The sequence below is a fragment of the Clupea harengus genome, chromosome 26 (genome assembly GCF_900700415.2).
Source record: "Clupea harengus chromosome 26, Ch_v2.0.2, whole genome shotgun sequence".
In the NCBI taxonomy this organism is placed as follows: domain Eukaryota; kingdom Metazoa; phylum Chordata; class Actinopteri; order Clupeiformes; family Clupeidae; genus Clupea; species Clupea harengus.
Genome location: NC_045177.1, coordinates 7,785,682 through 7,804,635, shown reverse-complemented (window position 1 = coordinate 7,804,635; position 18,954 = coordinate 7,785,682). Strand labels below are relative to the sequence as shown.

At 48.6% G+C, this 18,954-nt stretch overlaps 2 protein-coding genes across 2 annotated transcripts; one reads left to right on the top strand and one right to left on the bottom strand.

Moving 5' to 3' along the window:
- Positions 1 to 4,466: 4,466 nt before the first annotated feature.
- Positions 4,467 to 7,720, top strand: LOC105910149 (GTPase IMAP family member 4-like). Its single transcript, XM_031563954.2, has 4 exons — positions 4,467 to 4,574; positions 5,138 to 5,194; positions 5,318 to 5,511; positions 6,006 to 7,720. The coding sequence occupies exons 1-4, from the start codon at positions 4,481 to 4,483 to the stop codon at positions 7,014 to 7,016; spliced, it is 1,356 nt and encodes a 451-aa protein (XP_031419814.1). The 5' UTR covers positions 4,467 to 4,480; the 3' UTR covers positions 7,017 to 7,720.
- Positions 7,721 to 11,440: 3,720 nt separating this feature from the next.
- Positions 11,441 to 17,943, bottom strand: LOC105910150 (T-cell acute lymphocytic leukemia protein 1 homolog). Its single transcript, XM_031564030.1, has 3 exons — positions 17,110 to 17,943; positions 15,184 to 15,278; positions 11,441 to 12,311 (listed from the first exon to the last, which is right to left on the bottom strand). The coding sequence occupies exons 1-3, from the start codon at positions 17,688 to 17,690 to the stop codon at positions 11,710 to 11,712; spliced, it is 1,278 nt and encodes a 425-aa protein (XP_031419890.1). The 5' UTR covers positions 17,691 to 17,943; the 3' UTR covers positions 11,441 to 11,709.
- Positions 17,944 to 18,954: the final 1,011 nt, after the last annotated feature.

Genomic DNA, 18,954 nt, shown 5'->3' with positions numbered 1-18,954 from the left:
GAGAAAGCCTGAGGTTCAGCAGTAGACAGCTGTGCTACGAGACGAGACTGCGGAGGATTCATCACGTTAACCAATCAGGTCAGACAAGATCACTCCGAGGACTACAGTGCGGGCCTGAGCAGAGACCGTTTCAACAGGCACAGGTAAGAGGAGGCTGGATGGGCCTGCCACAGACCAATGACCTGTTTCAGTGGATGCTGTTTGATGCTGCTGTGGTTTATCCTAAAGTTTGTTCACTTGTTAAGGGGAAGTAGGGTTTTTATGAGTTGTAAATAAGGGTTCAAATTCTTCAGTGAGTATGTGGTATAAGCCCTAGTTCGTTAGGAGACGTGCGAGACAAACTATGTGGTGAGAGATGGCTGTTTTAAACGGGTTTAAAGAGATCAATTAGGAGTATCTGTGTCAACAGTTGTTCCAAGTGAAGCGTCTGTGCTGACGGGTTACTCAAGAAAACCTGCACTGCTTATTTAATCTCATCTCAACTTCCTGGAGGAAGCAGAAATGATTTTTTAAACAAATCCATTATATCTCTCTGGATGTTGGGTAATATTAATTACAATATTCAAAGTGCATCATGTTTTTTACACATTAGTCTGTTATCCTGACTGGATAAATCCCTTATATATGAGACATCTTACTGATAACTTGAGGGTTCAGGTGAGTGCATTTTTGGTGAATGGTGCTCCCTCATACACACACACACACACACACACACACACACACACACACACACACATGCATGACTGTGTGTGCCACACACTGTAGAATGCAGCTAAACTAGACTAGCAAGGTCACTGACCTGAAGGAGTGTGAGAAAGCAAATGGAAGCGACACATAGACGAGCTGGAACATGCACAAGTAATTGAAGTTTCTCACGCCCTGATAGACAGATAAACTCAAATACATTTGATTCTGTTGAGACCTTTTGGTATGATGCACACTGTGTCCCCTCTTCACATATTTAGACTGAACCTCGCAAGAACAATGACACTCTATGTGGACTGACATTTTTCAGTGTTATTTGTAAGCTTATATGGGTGAGCTGTTTGCAGTTGTCATGGGCACGATGAGTGGTACATATTGACTGTTCTTCCTTTTGAAAGGAGGGCCAGTTCACTCAACCGAGGATCTGCTGTTCACACCCCTTTGGTCCATATTGTCCTGTAATTACAGACAGACCAAGTAATTCAACATTTACCATTTCGTATCGTATAAGAATACCTGAGCAATTTGTGTCAAGGTGCCTCACTGATCTTCAAATAGTTTGGGGGATTATAGATGTGCCTTCGAGAGAATGTTGCCTCGTCACATTTTCATTTGAAGATATTAACCTATTATTGTTAAGCATATAAACAAACCATCTCACTTTTCAGTACTTTTTGAGACTGGTGGATGTCTGCAATGCAACTCTCAACGACTGATTACCATTCAGTCTGTCCATTAATCCATATGTCCCTCTATCTGTTTTCTCCCAGTAGATATGGGTGAGGAGTGGAAAGGAGCTCTCCCGGGCTCTGCGGAACTCAGGCTGATCCTGTTGGGCACCATCGACTGCGGCAAGACCCTGACAGCAGACACCCTTCTGGGCCAGAAGAGCTCCGCGCTGGCCTCCTCCCCCTCCAGCCGCACCTGCCACCTTCGCCGGGGCCCCTCCCACTCCCGCCGGCTCGTGCTGGTGGAGACCCCGCGCTGGTACTGGTCTGGGGATCACCTGGAGTCGAGCGTCCAAAAGGAGACCAAACAGGCATTATCTCTGGCCGCCCCGGGACCTCACGCCTTCCTATTACTGATACCCGTGAACCAGTTTACGGAGATAGAGCGGCGTGTGCCTCAGCAGATCGAGGAGGTGTTCGGGCGCGGGGCACTGCAGCATGCTCTGGTCGTGCTCACCTGCGGGGACTACCTGCTGGGACGCTCGGAGGAGGAATACCTGGCCAAGGAGGACCAGGGCCTCAGGGAGGTGATAGGGCTCTGCGGGGGTCGTTATCACGTCATTAACAACCGGCAGCCCGAGAACGGAGAGCAGGTCATACAGCTGCTAGAGAAGGTGAGCACATGATAGCACGTCTGGCATGTCAATGCTAATACCTAGCTCATCTAGTAGGACTTACACCTCAGAGGGGTTGGAAATGCTTAAACTGAAGTCTGCTATGAAGCTCATAGCCATAACAAATTGAGAGAAATTGAGAGTTCCACATGGAAGTGTTGACTCTCTTATGGTGCTAACATGGTTGTTCCACTGATCTACCCATTTTCCTCTGGCTAGGTGGAGCGTATGGTGCAGCATGGAGGCTGCTACATCCAGGGTGTCCCACTGTCTGGGACTCAGAGGCCCAGGCTGACAGAGGAGGTGGTGGTGGATACGGCGCGTGGTGTGGAGACGGCGCCTGGTGTGGAGACGGCGCGTGGTGTGGAGACAGAGCCGCCACGCATCAAACAAAGAGTGGGAGCTGGATACAGAGAATTACTACAGAAGACCAAGATGGATGGAGCAAAGGAAGATAGGAGAGAAAATGAGAGAGCAGAGAGAAGACGACTGGAGAAAGAGAGAGAGGAGAGAGAGAGAGTGGATAAGGAAAGATGTGAGAGAGAAAGACGGGAGAAAGAGAGAGAAGAGGAAAGGTTAAAGAAAATGCAAGTGGAGACAGAGAGAAGAGAAAAGGAGAGAATAGAGAGAGAAAAAGAGAGAGCAGAGATTGAGAGGAGAGAGAAAGAGAGAGTAGAGATGGAGAGGAGAGAGAAAGAGAGAGTAGCGATGGAGAGGAGAGAGAAGGACGTCCCCCTGTCTGGGACCCAGAGGCTGACAGATGAGGTGGTGGTGGAGACGGCGCGTGGTTTGGACACAGAGCCGTCACGCATCAAACAAAGAGTGGGAGCTGGATACAGAGAATTACTACAGAAGACCAAGATGGATGGAGCAGAGGAAGATAGGAGAGAAAATGAGAGAGCAGAGAGAAGACGACTGGGGAAAGAGAGAGCAGAAAGAGAAATGCTGGAGAAAGAGAGAGAGGAGAGAGAGAGAGTGGATAAGGAAAGATGTGAGAGAGAAAGACGGGAGAAAGAGAGAGAAGAGGAAAGGTTAAAGAAAATGGAAGTGGAAACAGAGAGAAGAGAAAAGGAGAGAATAGAGAGAGAAAAAGAGAGAGCAGAGATTGAGAGGAGAGAGAAAGAGAGAGTAGCGATGGAGAGGAGAGAGAAGGACGTCCCCCTGTCTGGGACCCAGAGGCTGACAGATGAGGTGGTGGTGGACACAGAGCCGCCACGCATCAAACAAAGAGTGGGAGCTGGATACAGAGAATTACTACAGAAGACCAAGATGGATGGAGCAGAGGAGGAGAGGAGAGAGAATGAGAGAGCAGAGAGAAAGAGACTGGGGAAAGAGAGAGCAGAAAGAGAAATACTGAGGAGAGAGAGAGAGGAGAGAGAGAGAGTGGATAAGGGAAGATGTGAGAGAGAAAGACTGGAGAAAGAGAGAGAAGGGGAAAGGTTTAAGAAAATGCAAGTGGAGACTGAGAGAGGAGAAAAGGAAAGAATAGAGAGAGGAAAAGAGAGAGCAGAGATTGAGAGGAGAGAGAAGGATAGAACAGAGATGGAGAGGAGAGAGAAGGATAGAACAGAGATTGAGAGAAGAGAGAAAGAGAGAGTAGAGATTGAGAGGAGAGAGAAAGAAAGAACGGAGAGAGAAATGTTTGAAAAAGAACAAGAAAGACTCAAGAAAGATAGAGCAGAGATGAAGAGGATAGGGAAAGAGACAGTAGAGATGGAGAGGAGAGAGAAAGAGAGAGAAGAGATGGAGAGGAAAGAGAAAGAGAGAGCAGAGATGGAGAGGAGAGAGAAAGAGAGAGTAGAGATAGAGAGGAGAGAGAAAGAGAAAGCAGAGATGGAGAGGAAAGAGAAAGAGAGAGTAGAGATGGAGAGAAAAGAGAGAGTAGAGATAGAGAGGAGAGAGAAAGAGAGAGCAGAAAGAGAGAGAATCATCAAAGAGAGAGAGGAGAGGGAAACCAAAGAGAAGGAGAGGTTAGAGATAGAGAGGAGAGAAAAGGAGAGAGTAGAAAGAGAAAGAATTGAAAAAGAAAGATTACAAAGGGAGAGAGCAGAGAGAGACACTCTGGAACAAGAAATGATGGAGGAAGAGAGGAGACAAAAAGAGAATGAAAGAATAGAGGAAGAGAGATTAGAACGGGAACAAATTGAGAAAGAAAGACTTGAAAAAGAAAGAGCTGAGAAAGCGAGAGCAGAGATGAAGAGGATAGAGAAAGAGAGAGTAGAGATGGAGAGAAAAGAGAAAGAGAGAGCAGAGATGGAGAGGAGAGAGAAAGAGAGAGCAGAGATGGAGAGGAGAGAGAAAGAGAGAGCAGAGATGGAGAGAAAAGAGAAAGCAGAGATGGAGAGGAGAGAGAAAGAGAGAGCAGCAAGAGAAAAACAAGAGAAGATAGAAAGAGTCACTTCAGAGGAAAGGGCCAATGGCCTCCACTCCCAGATGTTGCCACAGAAACAGGAATTCCTTGAGCAGCAGCAGCAGGTTTCTGAAGACAAACACTTGAAGAGGAACGGCAGTTCCCAAGCAACTACAGGTACTGCACTGAATGTTCCAGAATCGTAGAATAGGGAGAGAACATTGGCAAGTGAACGATAAAGCAGAAGAAACGTTCCTGAAATTCCTTTGGAAAGATTTGGGTGTGTCTTTATCTGACTGAAATCAGTCTGATGTGCTTTGTTCTGCTAAACATGACAGGACACTTTTGTTGCTTTAACTCATTCAGTCTCAGCTTTTCCATGGGGTTCCTGTGAGCGTTGCTTTAACTCGTTTTTAATATGGAATGTTTTGGGTCATCTCCAAGTTTAGAAAGCTGATCCCAGATAGCCTCTCAGATGACCTCACAACTGGTAACACAAAAACACCTGGGTTCCAGTTATTCACAGATATAAACAGTAGAATTCAGGCATACTGACATGGTAGATTTATGTACTATTGTTCATGATGTCAGCAGGAACCTCACTGGAAGTGGCGTGGAAGTGATGATATGACTTCAAAGAGCTGAGTAGATGTGGGAACTAGTGAACCCACTGTACAAGGCCCGTGCCATGCTTCAACATCTAATGACATTTGGTTGAAATTCTCCTTCTTTTCCTCTAGAGGGAGCCGTTCTCAGACAGATCTCAGAGACCGTTGACAAGAAAGCCCTCAAAAGCGGTAAGTCGCCACATACGTGAACCAAAAGCCTAATAATCTATGAAACTTCGTGTTTTTTCTTTTAACATTAAATGGAAAGATCCCCACTGGATCCTGAGGCATGGTGTGTCGTCCTTATTTCAGCCTACCAACGGATCCTGACCAGATCAGATTCCACCTCGGCACCGGAGCTGAGGCTGATTCTTCTGGGGCGCACCGGGTCGGGCAAGAGCGCCGCAGGGAATGTCATTTTAGGCCGGAGGGAGTTTGAGTCTCGGCCCGACGCCGCGGTCACCCAGCAGTGTGAGAAGGGCCGGGCCATCCTGGGCGACACACGCGTGAGTACCCAACCAAAACCTCCTCACCCAAACAATCTCATATCTGATCTACCAACACGGGTTCAAATGCCTACCAGGGTTTAGTGTGTGTCATTTCTGATGGTGGTGTCCTCAGTATCATGCGGTTGTATCAGTTATTGATATAATCATGTCTTTGAGTTTTATAGTTCTCCTCTGATTTGTATTTGGACAGTATTGTTTTTCCCACTAAAAGCAGTGAAGGATTATAGCTTCATGTTTAAGGCAGATGGATGGATGGATGGATGGATTGTTTTTCACTTCCTCTGAAACTGCTGTGTCTTGTTTTCTTCTTCCTCTCTCTCTCGTTCCATTCATCTTGTCTTCCTATCTTCCTCCCTCCTCACCTAATCTCTCTCTCCACTTATCTCCCTTTCACACACCCTCTCCATTTACCTCACCTACCTCTTCCTCTCCACCCCCTTCTCTTTCTCTCCTGTCCTCACCACCCTGTTTTTCCCTCCTCCCTCCACCAGGTGGCAGTGGTGGACACCCCTGACTGGTTCTGCTCGGAGCGCTCCCGAGAAGAGGTGCGCTCCCAGCTCTCCTCCTGCGTGGCCCTCTCGTCCCCGGGGCCCCACGCCTTCCTGCTCTGCGTCCCCGTGAACGGGCCCCCAGCCCCGGCCCGACTGCAGGCCCTTCTCGGGGCCCTGGAGGGGGTGTTCGGCCCCGGGGCGGTGAGCGACCACACGCTGGTCCTCTTCACCCACTCCGACTGCCTGGAGGAGGGGGGGGGAGATGGAGGGAGAGGGACAACGGAGGTGGAGGAGCACATCGCCTCCAAGCGTCCCGACCTGCTGAGGGCGGTGGAGAGGTGCGGGGACCGCTATCACATCCTGGAGGGAGCCGGGAATGCGGGCAGAGGAGGAGAGGAGGAGGCAGAGAGAGGGAGGAGGAGCGTGGAGGAGCTGCTGGAGAAGGTGGAGCAGACGGTGAGGGAGAGCGGAGGAGGCCACTACAGCTGCCCGCTCTACCAGGAGGCCGAGAGCCGCGTCAGGGAGAGACAGGAGGAGATCCTGCAGGACAGGAGAGAGAGGAGGATGGAGCGGGGAAGGACAGAGGGAGGAGGTGGAGGAGGAGGAGAGTACGCGTTTCCTCCCGGCCACCTGGTCCCCTTGCAGGAGGACGTTGACGGGGAAGAGGAAGAGGAGGACGAGGCGATGGAAGAGGAGAGAACGAGGGATGAGGCAGAGAAGAGTGTCAAGCTGGACTCCGTCCCGGCTCTCTCTCTCTCCCCCCCCGCCGCCGAGTCCACTTCGTTCCTTCGCTCCGTGGGGGAGAAGGTGGGGACCGGGATGAAGAGGGTGCCCAGGCTGCTGGCCGGTGGGGCCCTGCTGGGTGGGAGTCTAGGGGCCTTCTTTGGGGGACTCCTCGGAGGGGCTGTGGGGGCCACCGGAGGCGCTGCTCTCGCTGAAGTGGCCAGACGGAAGCTCAGCAAACAGACAGACAGCGATGGACAGAAAGTGGACGAGAAGAAAGAGTCCTAAGCACTCCGGTTGCTTATGGGGATTAATTGACTGAAATATAATGACATTGAATGACATATATAATGTATACTGACTGACTGACTGACTGACTGACTGACTGACTGACTGACTGACTGATGTTTATACTAGATATAGTGTTCATCTGGATCTTGCCATTCCTTGCCAGTCTGTTATCATCTTGATGAAGCAAATTTAAAAGTACTGATGACATATATACTTTGTTCTTAAAGCACCTGTACATTTAGAGGAAAGTAGATTAAATCTCTTGGTCCCTGATAAAATTCTGTGTTGTAATGTTGAAGACTCTGTCAGCTCTATGTTGTTTTTTATAAACAGTAAACCACACCATGCTCTGGTTAGAGTATGCAGAATATAAAAACACTTGCAAGCAAGTAAAACTCCCAACATCCTCACAGCAGATAATGAAGGGCCATCCTTCGTTAAAGACTTTGTGAAATGTCTCCTAAGACAATGTTCCACAAGTTGATGCCATGGGTAAGGAGATGAAATGTGAAAAATTCTTGCCCATTGCACAAGGTGGCACTCAAGCCTATTAAGAGGTATTACCACTCAGAGGCACGGAAACAAGGTATTTGGTGTAATCAGCAACGCCATCATGTGTCAGTAAACTTATCAAGTATATCAAGTGCCTAATCATGCCTACTGTGAGTATGCTTATTAAGACAGTATCTGTTAGTGTGTGTGTGTGTGTGTGTGTGTGTGTGTGTGTGTGTGTGTGTGTGTGTGTGTGTGTGTGTGTGTGTGTGTGTGTGTGTGTGTGTGTGTGTGTGTGTGTGTGTGTGTGTTGCGTGTGTATTTCTCCATGTGTGTTGGACAAAACTGTCTAGCTACAGTATTTGCTGTGTGACAGTCTGAAATAGTGCACATATATTAGGGTATGTGTGTTTGGGTATGGATGTCTGTTTCTTTTGTGTTTGGTGTTGTGTTTGTTGTTTAACTTGATGTGCGTGTGTAAATGTGTGTGTGTGTGTGTGTGTGTGTGTGTGTGTGTGTGCATGACCCAAGGTCAGTGACACAGCTCGCCGCCGTGTCATGTGACCCACCCCCAGAGGAAGTGCTCCGTGTCGACACCGATGGCGTAACCCCCGGGCCGGGGGGGGGGGTCAGGGGGAGGGGGGAGGGTCTGTGTGATGACACCAGCAGGTGGCCAGAGGCCGTGCCAGCCAGCCTTGGGTGTGGTGCCCACCCGCAGGGGCCCGCTGGGGGGGGGGGGGGGGGGGCGAGAGGGGGGCCGTCTGGCACTATCTCTGGGCTACACACCACCCTCCCAACCCCCTGGGCCTCCTCTATCAGACAGACTGGGATAGCAGGGGGGGGGGAAAGAACCCAAAATGAGTGTTTATAGGGTTAGGTCATGTGGCCAACTATCACTGTACTAAAGGTTGTGAGGATAAGAGCCATTTCAGTGAGAGGATGAAACATGGCCGAACACGGAGCCCCTTAAAGAAAGCAGCCTCAGAAATGGCGCGCAAACACAAAGGGCCGAAACGTATTGCAAAATGTTTTTGCATCAGGGCTGTCGAAAATGAACCGGCGGAGCGAGATAATGTCATTTGGCGGCAGCCCTGGTGCGTGTGTGTGTGTGTGTGTGTGTGTGTCAGTGAAATGATTAGACGGTTTCACAAATGGAAAGGATGCAGTAAATAATGAAAGTGATAAATCTTAGTGATCGTCTCTGTGAAGGCACTGACACCGTGAAGGCGCGAGTGAACAAATCAAGGCCCTGGCTGGCTGTGCTGTGCTGTGAGTGGCAGCGCCAGCCAGAGTTATGCAAGACTCTCTTCCTGTTGTGTTCCGAGCAGAGGGTTTGAGGGGAGATTTTGGGGGGGTGAGGGGGGGTCAGATGGGATGGAGCAGGCAGCTATTGTGGGGGGGGGGGGGGGGGGAGAGGCCTGAGAGAACCTCAAACCCCTAACCTACACACACAAACACCCACATCCCCTAGTTTGGCTTTACCACATTGCTGTTTTCACAACTTTCTCTCGCCTTTTTTTGTCATTTCTTTCCTCCTCTTTTTCACGCGGCGGTTACCACTACAGATCCCCCTCAGGAAGCTCGTTGGCCGCCGATGAGACAGCACTAACTGTAGCCATTTCCTGGCCACCTGATACAGTGCAGTGGGACAGCCAAGCCAAGCGCTCCCACAAATGCCGTTTGCCCTTTCCACACCGCAACAACACCCCCTGTAGCCCCACCACCACCACCACCACCACCTCCTCTCAACCACCCCCCCCCTCCTCTTCCCAGCCTCACCCTAACCTCCCTCCCCACACACGCAACCTCCCTCTTGACCCCTGGGCAGTTTGCGTACACACAGCTGTACGGGACGAAGGGAAAAGCGTACACCTCTCTCTCTCTCTCTCTCTCTCTCTCCCAAATAACCATGAAAGAGCGCGGCGGCCATTTCTTTTTGTTTTCCACCCGCACCGGTTCTCACGCCGGTCATGGATCAGCGGCGTCCGGCCGCACAGGACGCTCATTTTTCACACGCCAGCGGTGGTGATGTCGTTTTCTCTTTGAAATTCTTCTCGATTTTTTTTTTTCCACTGTTGTTCTCCGGGGTCGAGGAGGCCTTGGCTTGGGATTCATGTCGAACTGATATCACAAAAGCGCTTTTGGCTCCTTTGTGTATCTCACTTCACAAGTCACTCGCCAGACTGTATTCGAGAGCCGCTCGATACGAGGGGGGGGGGGGGGGGATTTCCCTGAGTAAAGTTAGATGTAAAAACAATGCACACAAGGAAATGAGGTTGATGGCACATTCACGCAAACTGTCGTGTTGTGCTGTAGGGGCGTGTCCGCCCCCTGCCAGGCCTGGACATCCCTTGGGGTCTTCAGTGCTTCTGATCGACGAGCCTGAAATACGGCTCGACACAAAGGGGCCCTGCCTAGATCTGCAGAGAAAAGGCCTGAAATAAAGCAACCAAAAATAGTAGCAGGTCCCCTTTTCAATAGGTTATCCACACACACACCTCACAGAACACTAATTTTAGGGGACCTTCACTTAATCATGACTCAGCCCTTTTGAAGTGGAATAAGAGGAAATGTTTTGAGTAAGTGCAGAAATACAGAGAGGCGTTGTATGGGGGACTGGTTGCCTTGGCAGCGAAAGTGTCCTGTTAGTGATGACTTACTGGTCTTTTTTGTGTTGGAGGGAAAACATTTTCACGGCTTGATTGAGAGAGAGAGAGAGAGAGAGAGAGAGAGAGAGAGAGTTTGTTTGTTTGAGGATGTCAAAATGGGGAACAGTGTTGCTCAGATTATTCTATTTATTTCCACAGTCTACAATGCTGAATGTCACAATATCTTCCCAAATAGAATGTTTCTTTTTTTTCTAATTGGTTGCATGAAAGAGGAATGAGAGAACTTCAAAATGTTACAGTTTGAGCACTTAATGATGCCTTTGAAACATTAATAGCCTCTTTGTAAAGTCTGCATGGGGAGAATAACTTCTTCAGATAGTTGAGAGTGCTGTCACTCTGGCCAGTGATAGCTTTAGAGTTAATATCGACACCACCCATGTGAAAAAAGACTGAAGTCAATATATTTGATGAAACACATGCAGGCAGATAAAGAGACATGCTTCTTGCCACTTGGTTGTGAAGCTCTGAGAAATGTGCCTTTCGCAAAAAAAAAGCAAAAGCTGCGAAGTCAACATGACATAGCTGTGGGTTACGGCCTCAGCTGAGCGGCTGCCGTGGCGACCACTGAGCAGAACTGAGGCAATACTGCTTCTCAGCTTCAGCTCCTCTTCAAGTCTGCTACTACAGCCAGTTACTACAGCTAGCTACTACAGCATGCTACTACAGCCTGCTACTACAGCATGCTACTACAGCCTGCTACTACAGCCAGTTACTACAGCATGCTACTACAGCCAGCTACTACAGCATACTACAGCCTGCTACTACAGCCAGCTACTACAGCATGCTACTGCAGCCAGCTACTACAGCATGCTACTACAGCATGCTACTACAGCATACTACAGCCTGCTACTACAGCCAGTTACTACAGCCAGCTACTACAGCATGCTACTTACAGCCAGCTACTACAGCATGCTACTTACAGCCAGCCTGCACAAGCTACTCAACCTGAAGCACACATTCAAATAGTTACAACCTGCACCTAAAAAATGTGAATTTAGTTTGCTTTTTAGTTTTTGTTTTCTTACTGTAGAACGATGCTATACCTTTGAGGCCATAATTAGAAAACATTCCAGTGCATTCCCATGTATGTATCTTGTGGTTCTGTGTCTACTGCATGTCTTATAAAAACATCTGACATAAAGAATAAAGAGCAATAGAAAGCACAGCAATAAGGGTAATCGATCTCTTCACAGTCCTTGTACCACATTGCATAATTATAGGATGACTGATCAACATTACACCATTAATGTGACAAAAATATATATGACATATAAATTTAATGCATATGATTAATCCAAAAAAACATTATTGTCAACTGGTTGCCATGAATCAAGGAACGCAAAAAAAAAACTTCACTTCCATGTCAACTATCATTTTAGTTGACAAAGTTTATCTTATCTCATTTGAAATGTGTCACGCTTGAGCACACACAACTAAAAAAAACATCGACAACAGTCACCATGTCTGTTTTGTCCGTGTCGCCGTGTCAGTTTGCATCCCTCCAGTCGAGGCCGTTGGTCCGGCGGGGGTCACCGCTGATGGCTAGAGATGGCCACCGTCCGGATCTGCTCCTTCACCTTCTCCATCATGCCCCCGCCCTTCACCCCCGAGCTCCTGGGCCCCAGGCTCTCCTCACTGTCCGTGTCGCCGCCGCCGCAGCAGCTGGAGCCGGGCGACGCGCCGAGGGCCATCCCGGCGTCCGCGTTGTCTCTGTCGTGCGGAGCGACCGCCAAAGTGGGCGGCGTCAGCGTTTGGGAGAGGGGCGCGTGCGGTGGCTGGGAGGACGAGAGCTCCCGCGCGCTGTTGTGCTTTAGCAGGCGGCGAATGTTCTTCACGTCCTCCTCTCCCTCGTCCTCCTCGCCCTCACCTTCATCCTCCTCCTCCTCCTCTTCCTCTACCTCCCCCGGCTGCCGCATTGGCCTGTCGCTGGCCTGGTCGTTGAGCAGCTTGACCAGGAAGTTGATGTACTTCATGGCCAGGCGCAGGATCTCGTTCTTGCTCAGCTTCTTGTCGGGCGGGTGCGTGGGGATGAGCTTGCGCAGCTCCGAGAAGGCGCCGTTCACGTTCTGCTGACGCCATCGCTCCCGGCTGTTGGTGAACACCCGCCGGGCCAGCTTCTGTGGAGGCCCCGCTACAGGTGCACAACACACACATACACACACACATAAAATAAAGACACAACACACACACACACACACACACACACACACACACACACACACACACACACACACACACACACACACACACACACACACACACATGAAATAAAGACACTAGCTACAGGTGCACAACACACACACTAGCTACTGGACAGCATCCCTAAAAATAACACAGCCTCTTAAGAGTAAGGCACTTGAGGTTCTGTATTCTATGAATATATGCATGTTTTTTTTTAATTCCCCATCTCATTTATTGATCAAGTTACAGGGGGAATTTAGAATCTTCACCTAAATTATAGAGCAAGTTTAGGGGTTCAAAAAGGCTACTTCCAAATGCTAATCGGGACAGATGTGTACTTGGTTTACAATAATCTGGTCAGTTTGGTACATTTCACAGGGATTTATGTTAGATACAGGCACCCAAAAATGAAAACAACAACAAACACATTTGCATTTAAAAAAGTATTAGATCTATTCCAACTAAAGTTGTTTTCCTGCTGTAAAACAAACTTGTATGAGGATTTGTGGTTTAATCTGGCCTGTAAAGATGGCCAGTTATGCATATTTTCAAAAGTAAAAAAAAACAAATACTCACAAAATACACAATCAGCTGTATAAATAATGTAAAAATAGAAATATAATAAGTGATATTATTATTTTTTTTTTCTAATTTTGAGAGCTTGAATACACTACCTAAGACCATGTAGAATACGCTTCAAGTCACCCATTTATTTCTGCCTTTACAGCTGCATAAATACAGTATGTTTCATTTTTAGAGAATATGCATTTTACTCTCCTCTCGACTCCTCTCTACTCTCTGCACCTCCAGATGCCCTGCTGTGGGCCAGGTAGGGTGTGTTCAAGTGTCCTCCTCCACAAAGCCTACACCCCCACTGCCCATTTGTTTTTCTTCCTACCATTTTGATTTGATTTTAATGAGACTTGGGGCACATCATGTAAAATTGTTTGTGCCGGTCACATGCTCATTGTCTTGGACTGTTTGGTGAAAGCGTGCAATGAATACCTGAGAGTGTGAGTGTGAGTGATTTAGTGTCTTTGTGAGTGTGTGAGAGTGAGTGTGAGTGTGTGAGAGTGTGAGTGAGTATGTGTGTGTGAGTGAGTGATATAGTGTCTGTATGAGTGTGTGAGAGTGAGTGATTTAGTGTCTGTGTGAGTGTGAATGTGAGTGATTTAGAGTGTGGGTGTGAGTGAGTGTGTGTGTGAGTGTGAGTGATTTAGAGTGTGTGTGAGATTGAGTGTCAGTGTGAGTGAGTATGTGTGTGTGAGTGAGTGATTTAGAGTGTGAGTGTGTGAGAGTGAGTGTGTGAGTGAGTGGTTTAGTGTCTGTGTGAGTGTGTGAAAGTGAGTGTGAGTGTGAGTGAGTGTGTGTGTGTGAATGTGAGTGATTTAGAGTGTGAGTAAGTGTGAGATTGTGAGTGCATTTGAGTAAGTGTGAGATTGTTAGTACATTTGAGTAAGTGTGAGATTGTGAGTACATTTGAGTAAGTGTGAGATTGTGAGTGCATTTGAGTAAATGTGAGATTGTGAGTACATTGGAGTAAGTGTGAGATTGTGAGTGCATTTGAGTAAATGTGAGATTGTGAGTGCATTGGAGTAAGTGTGAGATTGTGAGTGCATTTGAGTAAGTGTGAGATTGTTAGTACATTTGAGTAAGTGTGAGATTGTGAGTGCATTTGAGTAAATGTGAGATTGTGAGTGCATTGGAGTAAGTGTGAGATTGTGAGTGCATTTGAGTAAGTGTGAGATTGTGAGTGCATTTGAGTAAATGTGAGATTGTGAGTGCATTTGAGTAAGTGTGAGATTGTGAGTGCATTTGAGTAAATGTGAGATTGTGAGTGCATTGGAGTAAGTGTGAGATTGTGAGTGCATTGGAGTAAGTGTGAGATTGTTGACTATGAAAGATGCATCATATTCTACACCACAGGACAAGCCCCACTGACAGTTATAACAATGTACCAAATTCAGGACGCACCCGATTTGCTCACCACTATATTTTGAGTTATAACTATTTTGGTTATAAAGGTTCTGTTACAGTGAATTTGAAATAAAAGTTCTTACACCTTTACTAAATAGTTTCCCTCCATCTAACACAACATTTAAAAAGGTTCATGTTTAGGTGAAAGGTGACTATCGGAATGTATTTATGTGGAGTCTAGCCTTTAATAAGTAGGTCATTTTAACTACGGAAATAATATTTTGTGCAGAATTTCATGAATTTAAAATAAATTAAATTGAAAAATAATCTTAAAATTGTACATGATCTATACACCAGATTGTGTTATTTATGGGAATTGATATGACATTTCTGTACCATGTATCCCCCATTAAGTTTTTTTTCTTTTTGAAATATGCTAAATTTGCTAAATTTTCATTCTAGATTCATCATTACAGGCCAGTTTCTGACCGATTACACCACCTTGAAACTGCACAGATACCCACAAAGGTTTGTTATAAAGTAAGAGAACAACATTTTTAGAGCAATGCAAAAAACTCAAGATATGTCACAATGTGTTTTTTCCATGTTTGAGTGACTGTATGATACGAACCCCACAAGCTTGTGCACAAAGTACATATCTGTCCTCATCAGAACAAATATGAAGATACAGCATTTCTATGCAGCTTTATGAAACCTCTTAACTTGCTCCAAAATGTTGACCCCCCTCTTGCAAAAGTGTCTGTAATGTGATACATAGTGTCCCAATGGCTCTAACATTTGGACTTTCTCCCTCATATATGTAGCCCTTTCAACAGGAAAACAATGGGAACCCCTGGTTGTCCCAACATCCCACACACACACATACAAACTCAGACATTACATACTTTCAGGGAGCTCCATTTCAAAATGTGAGGATGGTCTCCTCTTGATGCGATTATTCCCAAAGATACCATAACTGCCAGGCGGACCCAGGAATGAACTGAAACAAGCAGAGAGAAAGAGAAGGAGACAAAGTAAGTTAGAGTCAGTCTATACGGCACCTGACTGCCACCTGTGAGGACTCAAATCAACCCCCTTCCTCTCGCACCTATAGAAAAACCTGCAGAAATAGAAAGCAATACCGTTTGCGCGGCACACTGTTGTTTTTAAGACCCCTATCGGGCGCCGTAATTGCCACCGTAACGAGCCACAGACGACTCAATCCACGAGGATGATTGAGAGAAAGGGAATCCATAAAGCCCAATTATCTGGGATTTGATGATTTCCGGAGCCCTGATTGAGCGGTCATGCCGTGAGGAAGCCAGCCTTCATTAGCACTAGCGGCGGCGGCCCAGTGGAGGGGAGGCACGACGGAAATAGATCCACTGCCAGCCGGAGCAGACAGACAGCAGAGCAGACAGACAGCCAGACAAACAGACAGACAGACAGACAGACAGACAGGCAGACAGACAGGCAGACAGACAGACAGACAGACAGCAGAGCAGACAGAGAGACACACAGACAGACAGACAGACAGCCAGACAAACAGACAGACAGACAGACAGACAGGCAGACAGACAGCAGAGCAGACAGAGAGACACACAGACAGAGAGAGACACAGACAGACAGAGAGACACACAGACAGAGAGAGACAGACAGACAGACAGACAGAGAGAGACACAGACAGACAGCAGAGCAGACAGACAGACAGACAGACAGACAGACAGCAGAGCAGACAGACAGCCAGACAAACAGAGAGAGAGAGAGAGAGAGAGAGAGAGAGAGAGAGAGAGAGGGAAGACACACTACATGTCCCTGAAGGGGCTACGTGACTGTGTGTACGCTAGCTAGAGCAAGTGGTGAGGGGGGTTAGACACACTCTTGTGTAATCGATGGGGTCATGTGATGCGGTTTCTCAATCAGCTGCTTGGTCATCAATGGTAGTGGGCTTGTGGTCTCTGGTCTAGTCTCAGGGGCATGGTGGTGGGGGGGAGATGCTAATTCTAGCTCGGCTAGTCGAGTGAGATGTTCTGGTTAAGGCTTTGGGCCCACCTTAGCAGTTCCCCTCAACTCTTAGTGTTGCTAATACTAGATTCAGGTGGGTGGATTTTAACATGGCAGATGGCAAAGGTAGATTCATGAGTATTTGGACTTGTAATGTTCATGATGAAGTGTGTAGAGAACTGTTTGTGTGACTGAGCCCTGTCTGGCCAAATGCCCGGTGTGGCTAGGAACAGTAGTTGATTTGATCGGGTCTGATCTGAATCAGCATTGACCTAACAGGATACCGTCTTGATTTGTCTCATTTACGTGCTCTGAAATCCCAACTCCTGACTGTGAAGACTGGGAGCCATTTATATGTATGAGGATTGAATAATGGCAGAACATTAGGAAGGCTAGGAGAGTAATGAAGTGCACAGATGGATCTAGACAGCAGGCTTTCTGGTGCATCACAATCTATCCAGACATTATGTGTTGAGCTGTGCAGAGCTTCAGTTTCACAATCTGGGTACAGATCATTCAGTAATTTACGCACCATAAAGCACACTAATTGGACACCCAGATATTCTTTTTCAGACCTAACCCAGTATGTGTGATTTAGCCCGCTTGCAGTACACTGTCAAGACTTTCTGAAAGAAACCTTTTCTCCTCCTCCTACCTAGACTCATTCCTGACTCACCATAATCATGCATACATATGGTTCTAGAATGGATTCAGCCCAGCAATCAACTCCTATTGGGAATCCATATCAACTTGTTCCCAGGATGTCAATGAGAACCCAGACTGATATGAGTGATTGTGGTGCCACGGTGCCTAAGTGTCTCTCTCACCTGTTGAGGATGTGGTATCCTCCAGGCAGCATGGGTCCCGACGGGGGCATGTTGCCGGCTGCGTTGGCCCCGGGCATGGCGGTGAGCTGGGTGAGGCGTCCGTCTGGGGGTCCGTGAGGCAGGGTGGGGATGGGGTGGAGGGTGGTCAGCTGTGGGGGCGGCAGGCGGAGGGAGGGGAGAGGGGGCTTACTGTGGCCCAGGCTGATGACGGGGATGTTGGGGGGTAGGGGGAGAGAGGCTGGCGCCAAGGAAGAAGTGGATGGGCAAGGTGAGGAGGTGGAGGTGGAGGTGGAGGTGGGGGTGGAAGGAGTCAGTGTGTGAGGGGAGGTTGTGGTCACTTGTGGCTCAGCAACGAAAGGCACCAGGCTGGGTGGTGGTGGAGGAGGAGGAGGAGGAGGAGGAGGAGGAGGAGGTGTCAACGTCGACTCCGTGGCATCGGGCTGTGAGTCCCCACCCCTCCTTCTTCCTGACCTGCTCTTCCTCCTCCTCTTCCTTGGCATCCATTGCCATGGCAACGGGCTCAGGTGTGGATTCGGTGTCGGCGCGCCCGTCTTGCGTGTCCCCCTGGCTCCCTCCTCCATTTGTCACCAGCGGGCTACCGGCACCACTGCTGCTGCTGCTGCTGCTGCTGCTGCTGCTGCTGCTGCTGGGGGTACTGGGCAGGCGATGCGTCCCCCGCAGGGCAGGAGGAGGAGAGAGGGCTGAGAGCAGCATGGAGCAGGGCTGGGGGCTGGGGGAGCGGACGGCAGCAGCAGCGGGCTCCAGCTTCTCCATCATGGTGGGGCTCCTCCGGGGGCCACTGCCACCCCTCTCCCTCTCTCTGAGGCCCCACTCACTCACTCGCACTCAGGCTGGGACCTCCCCCACACCAGGGCGTATCCTGGCCTGGGACCTGCGGCTCCTGTCTGTGCTGGAGCGCCTGATGGGCTGATTAGCTCCACTACCAGCCTCGCTCTGGGTCAGCGCCCTCTCTCTCTGTCTGAGCTTCAGTCTTAAATTGCTCTGTTGGCCTTCCTGGCGTTTCCCTCCGGCTCCCGGGAGTGGAGGTCACATGGGGAGAACCTCTCTGTCTGCACCGCCTGCCCCAGTCCTCATGGTCACATCCAAAATGGTGGTGAGCTTCTGAGCACACATCAATAAGACCAATCAGTGTGTGCAGTGTGTGCAGTGGGCTGTGTGCTGCTGACACCCAAGGCAAAGACCTCCGAGGGGGGAGAATCAGACCGAAGTGGATGGAGTCGCTTCAGTGAGTGTCTGTGGAGTTGCTCCTCTTGACTCCTGGGTTATGAGGTGCAGGCGCTCCCGTGAGGAGCACCCTGAAGGAGTTATCAGTGGAGCAGCCGTCTCAAGCAGAGAAGGAGGACGCACTTGTTGAGGTTGTCTGTTGTTTATGAGTGTGTTTGGATCACACGCATTTCAGAGGACAATCCACATCTGTAGGCACAGAAAAGAGAAAATATACCAACGGACGAAGGTTAGGTCCTGACTGAAGAGCTAGTATCGTTTGCATTAAAAGTAGTTTCAATCTGAGATATGAGATGACATTTTGGAAAAACAGTAAACTGTTATATCTGAAAGCACATAGGGCTAAATTAAAAAAAACTTAGGTCTTAGCCTGAAAAAAAAAATCGATAAAATAGAACCACCACTACAAAGAAACATCCACATGGAAGAGTTTTCTTTGCCAACGAAGAGAAATGAGGTAACCAGCGCCGGATAAATTCTCCCTGCCTCCCTCCCTGCCTGCCTGCCTGCCTGCCTGCCTGCCTGCCTGCCTGCCTGCCTGCCTGCCTGCCTGCCTGCCTGCCTGCCTGCCTGCCTGCCTGCCTGCCTGCCTGCCTGCCT

Coding starts and splice junctions, on each gene's coding strand:
- LOC105910149 (XM_031563954.2), top strand. CDS start 4,481: ATGTTGCCACAGAAACAGGAATTCCTTGAGCAGCAGCAGCAGGTTTCT. Junction 5,195..5,317: donor CAAGAAAGCCCTCAAAAGCG/GTAAGTCGCCAC, acceptor TCCTTATTTCAG/CCTACCAACGGATCCTGACC. Junction 5,512..6,005: donor CCATCCTGGGCGACACACGC/GTGAGTACCCAA, acceptor TCCCTCCACCAG/GTGGCAGTGGTGGACACCCC.
- LOC105910150 (XM_031564030.1), bottom strand. CDS start 17,690: ATGGAGGAGGGAGCCAGGGGGACACGCAAGACGGGCGCGCCGACACCG. Junction 15,279..17,109: donor GGATACCACATCCTCAACAG/GTGAGAGAGACA, acceptor TGCTTGTTTCAG/TTCATTCCTGGGTCCGCCTG. Junction 12,312..15,183: donor TGAAATGGAGCTCCCTGAAA/GTATGTAATGTC, acceptor GTGCACCTGTAG/CGGGGCCTCCACAGAAGCTG.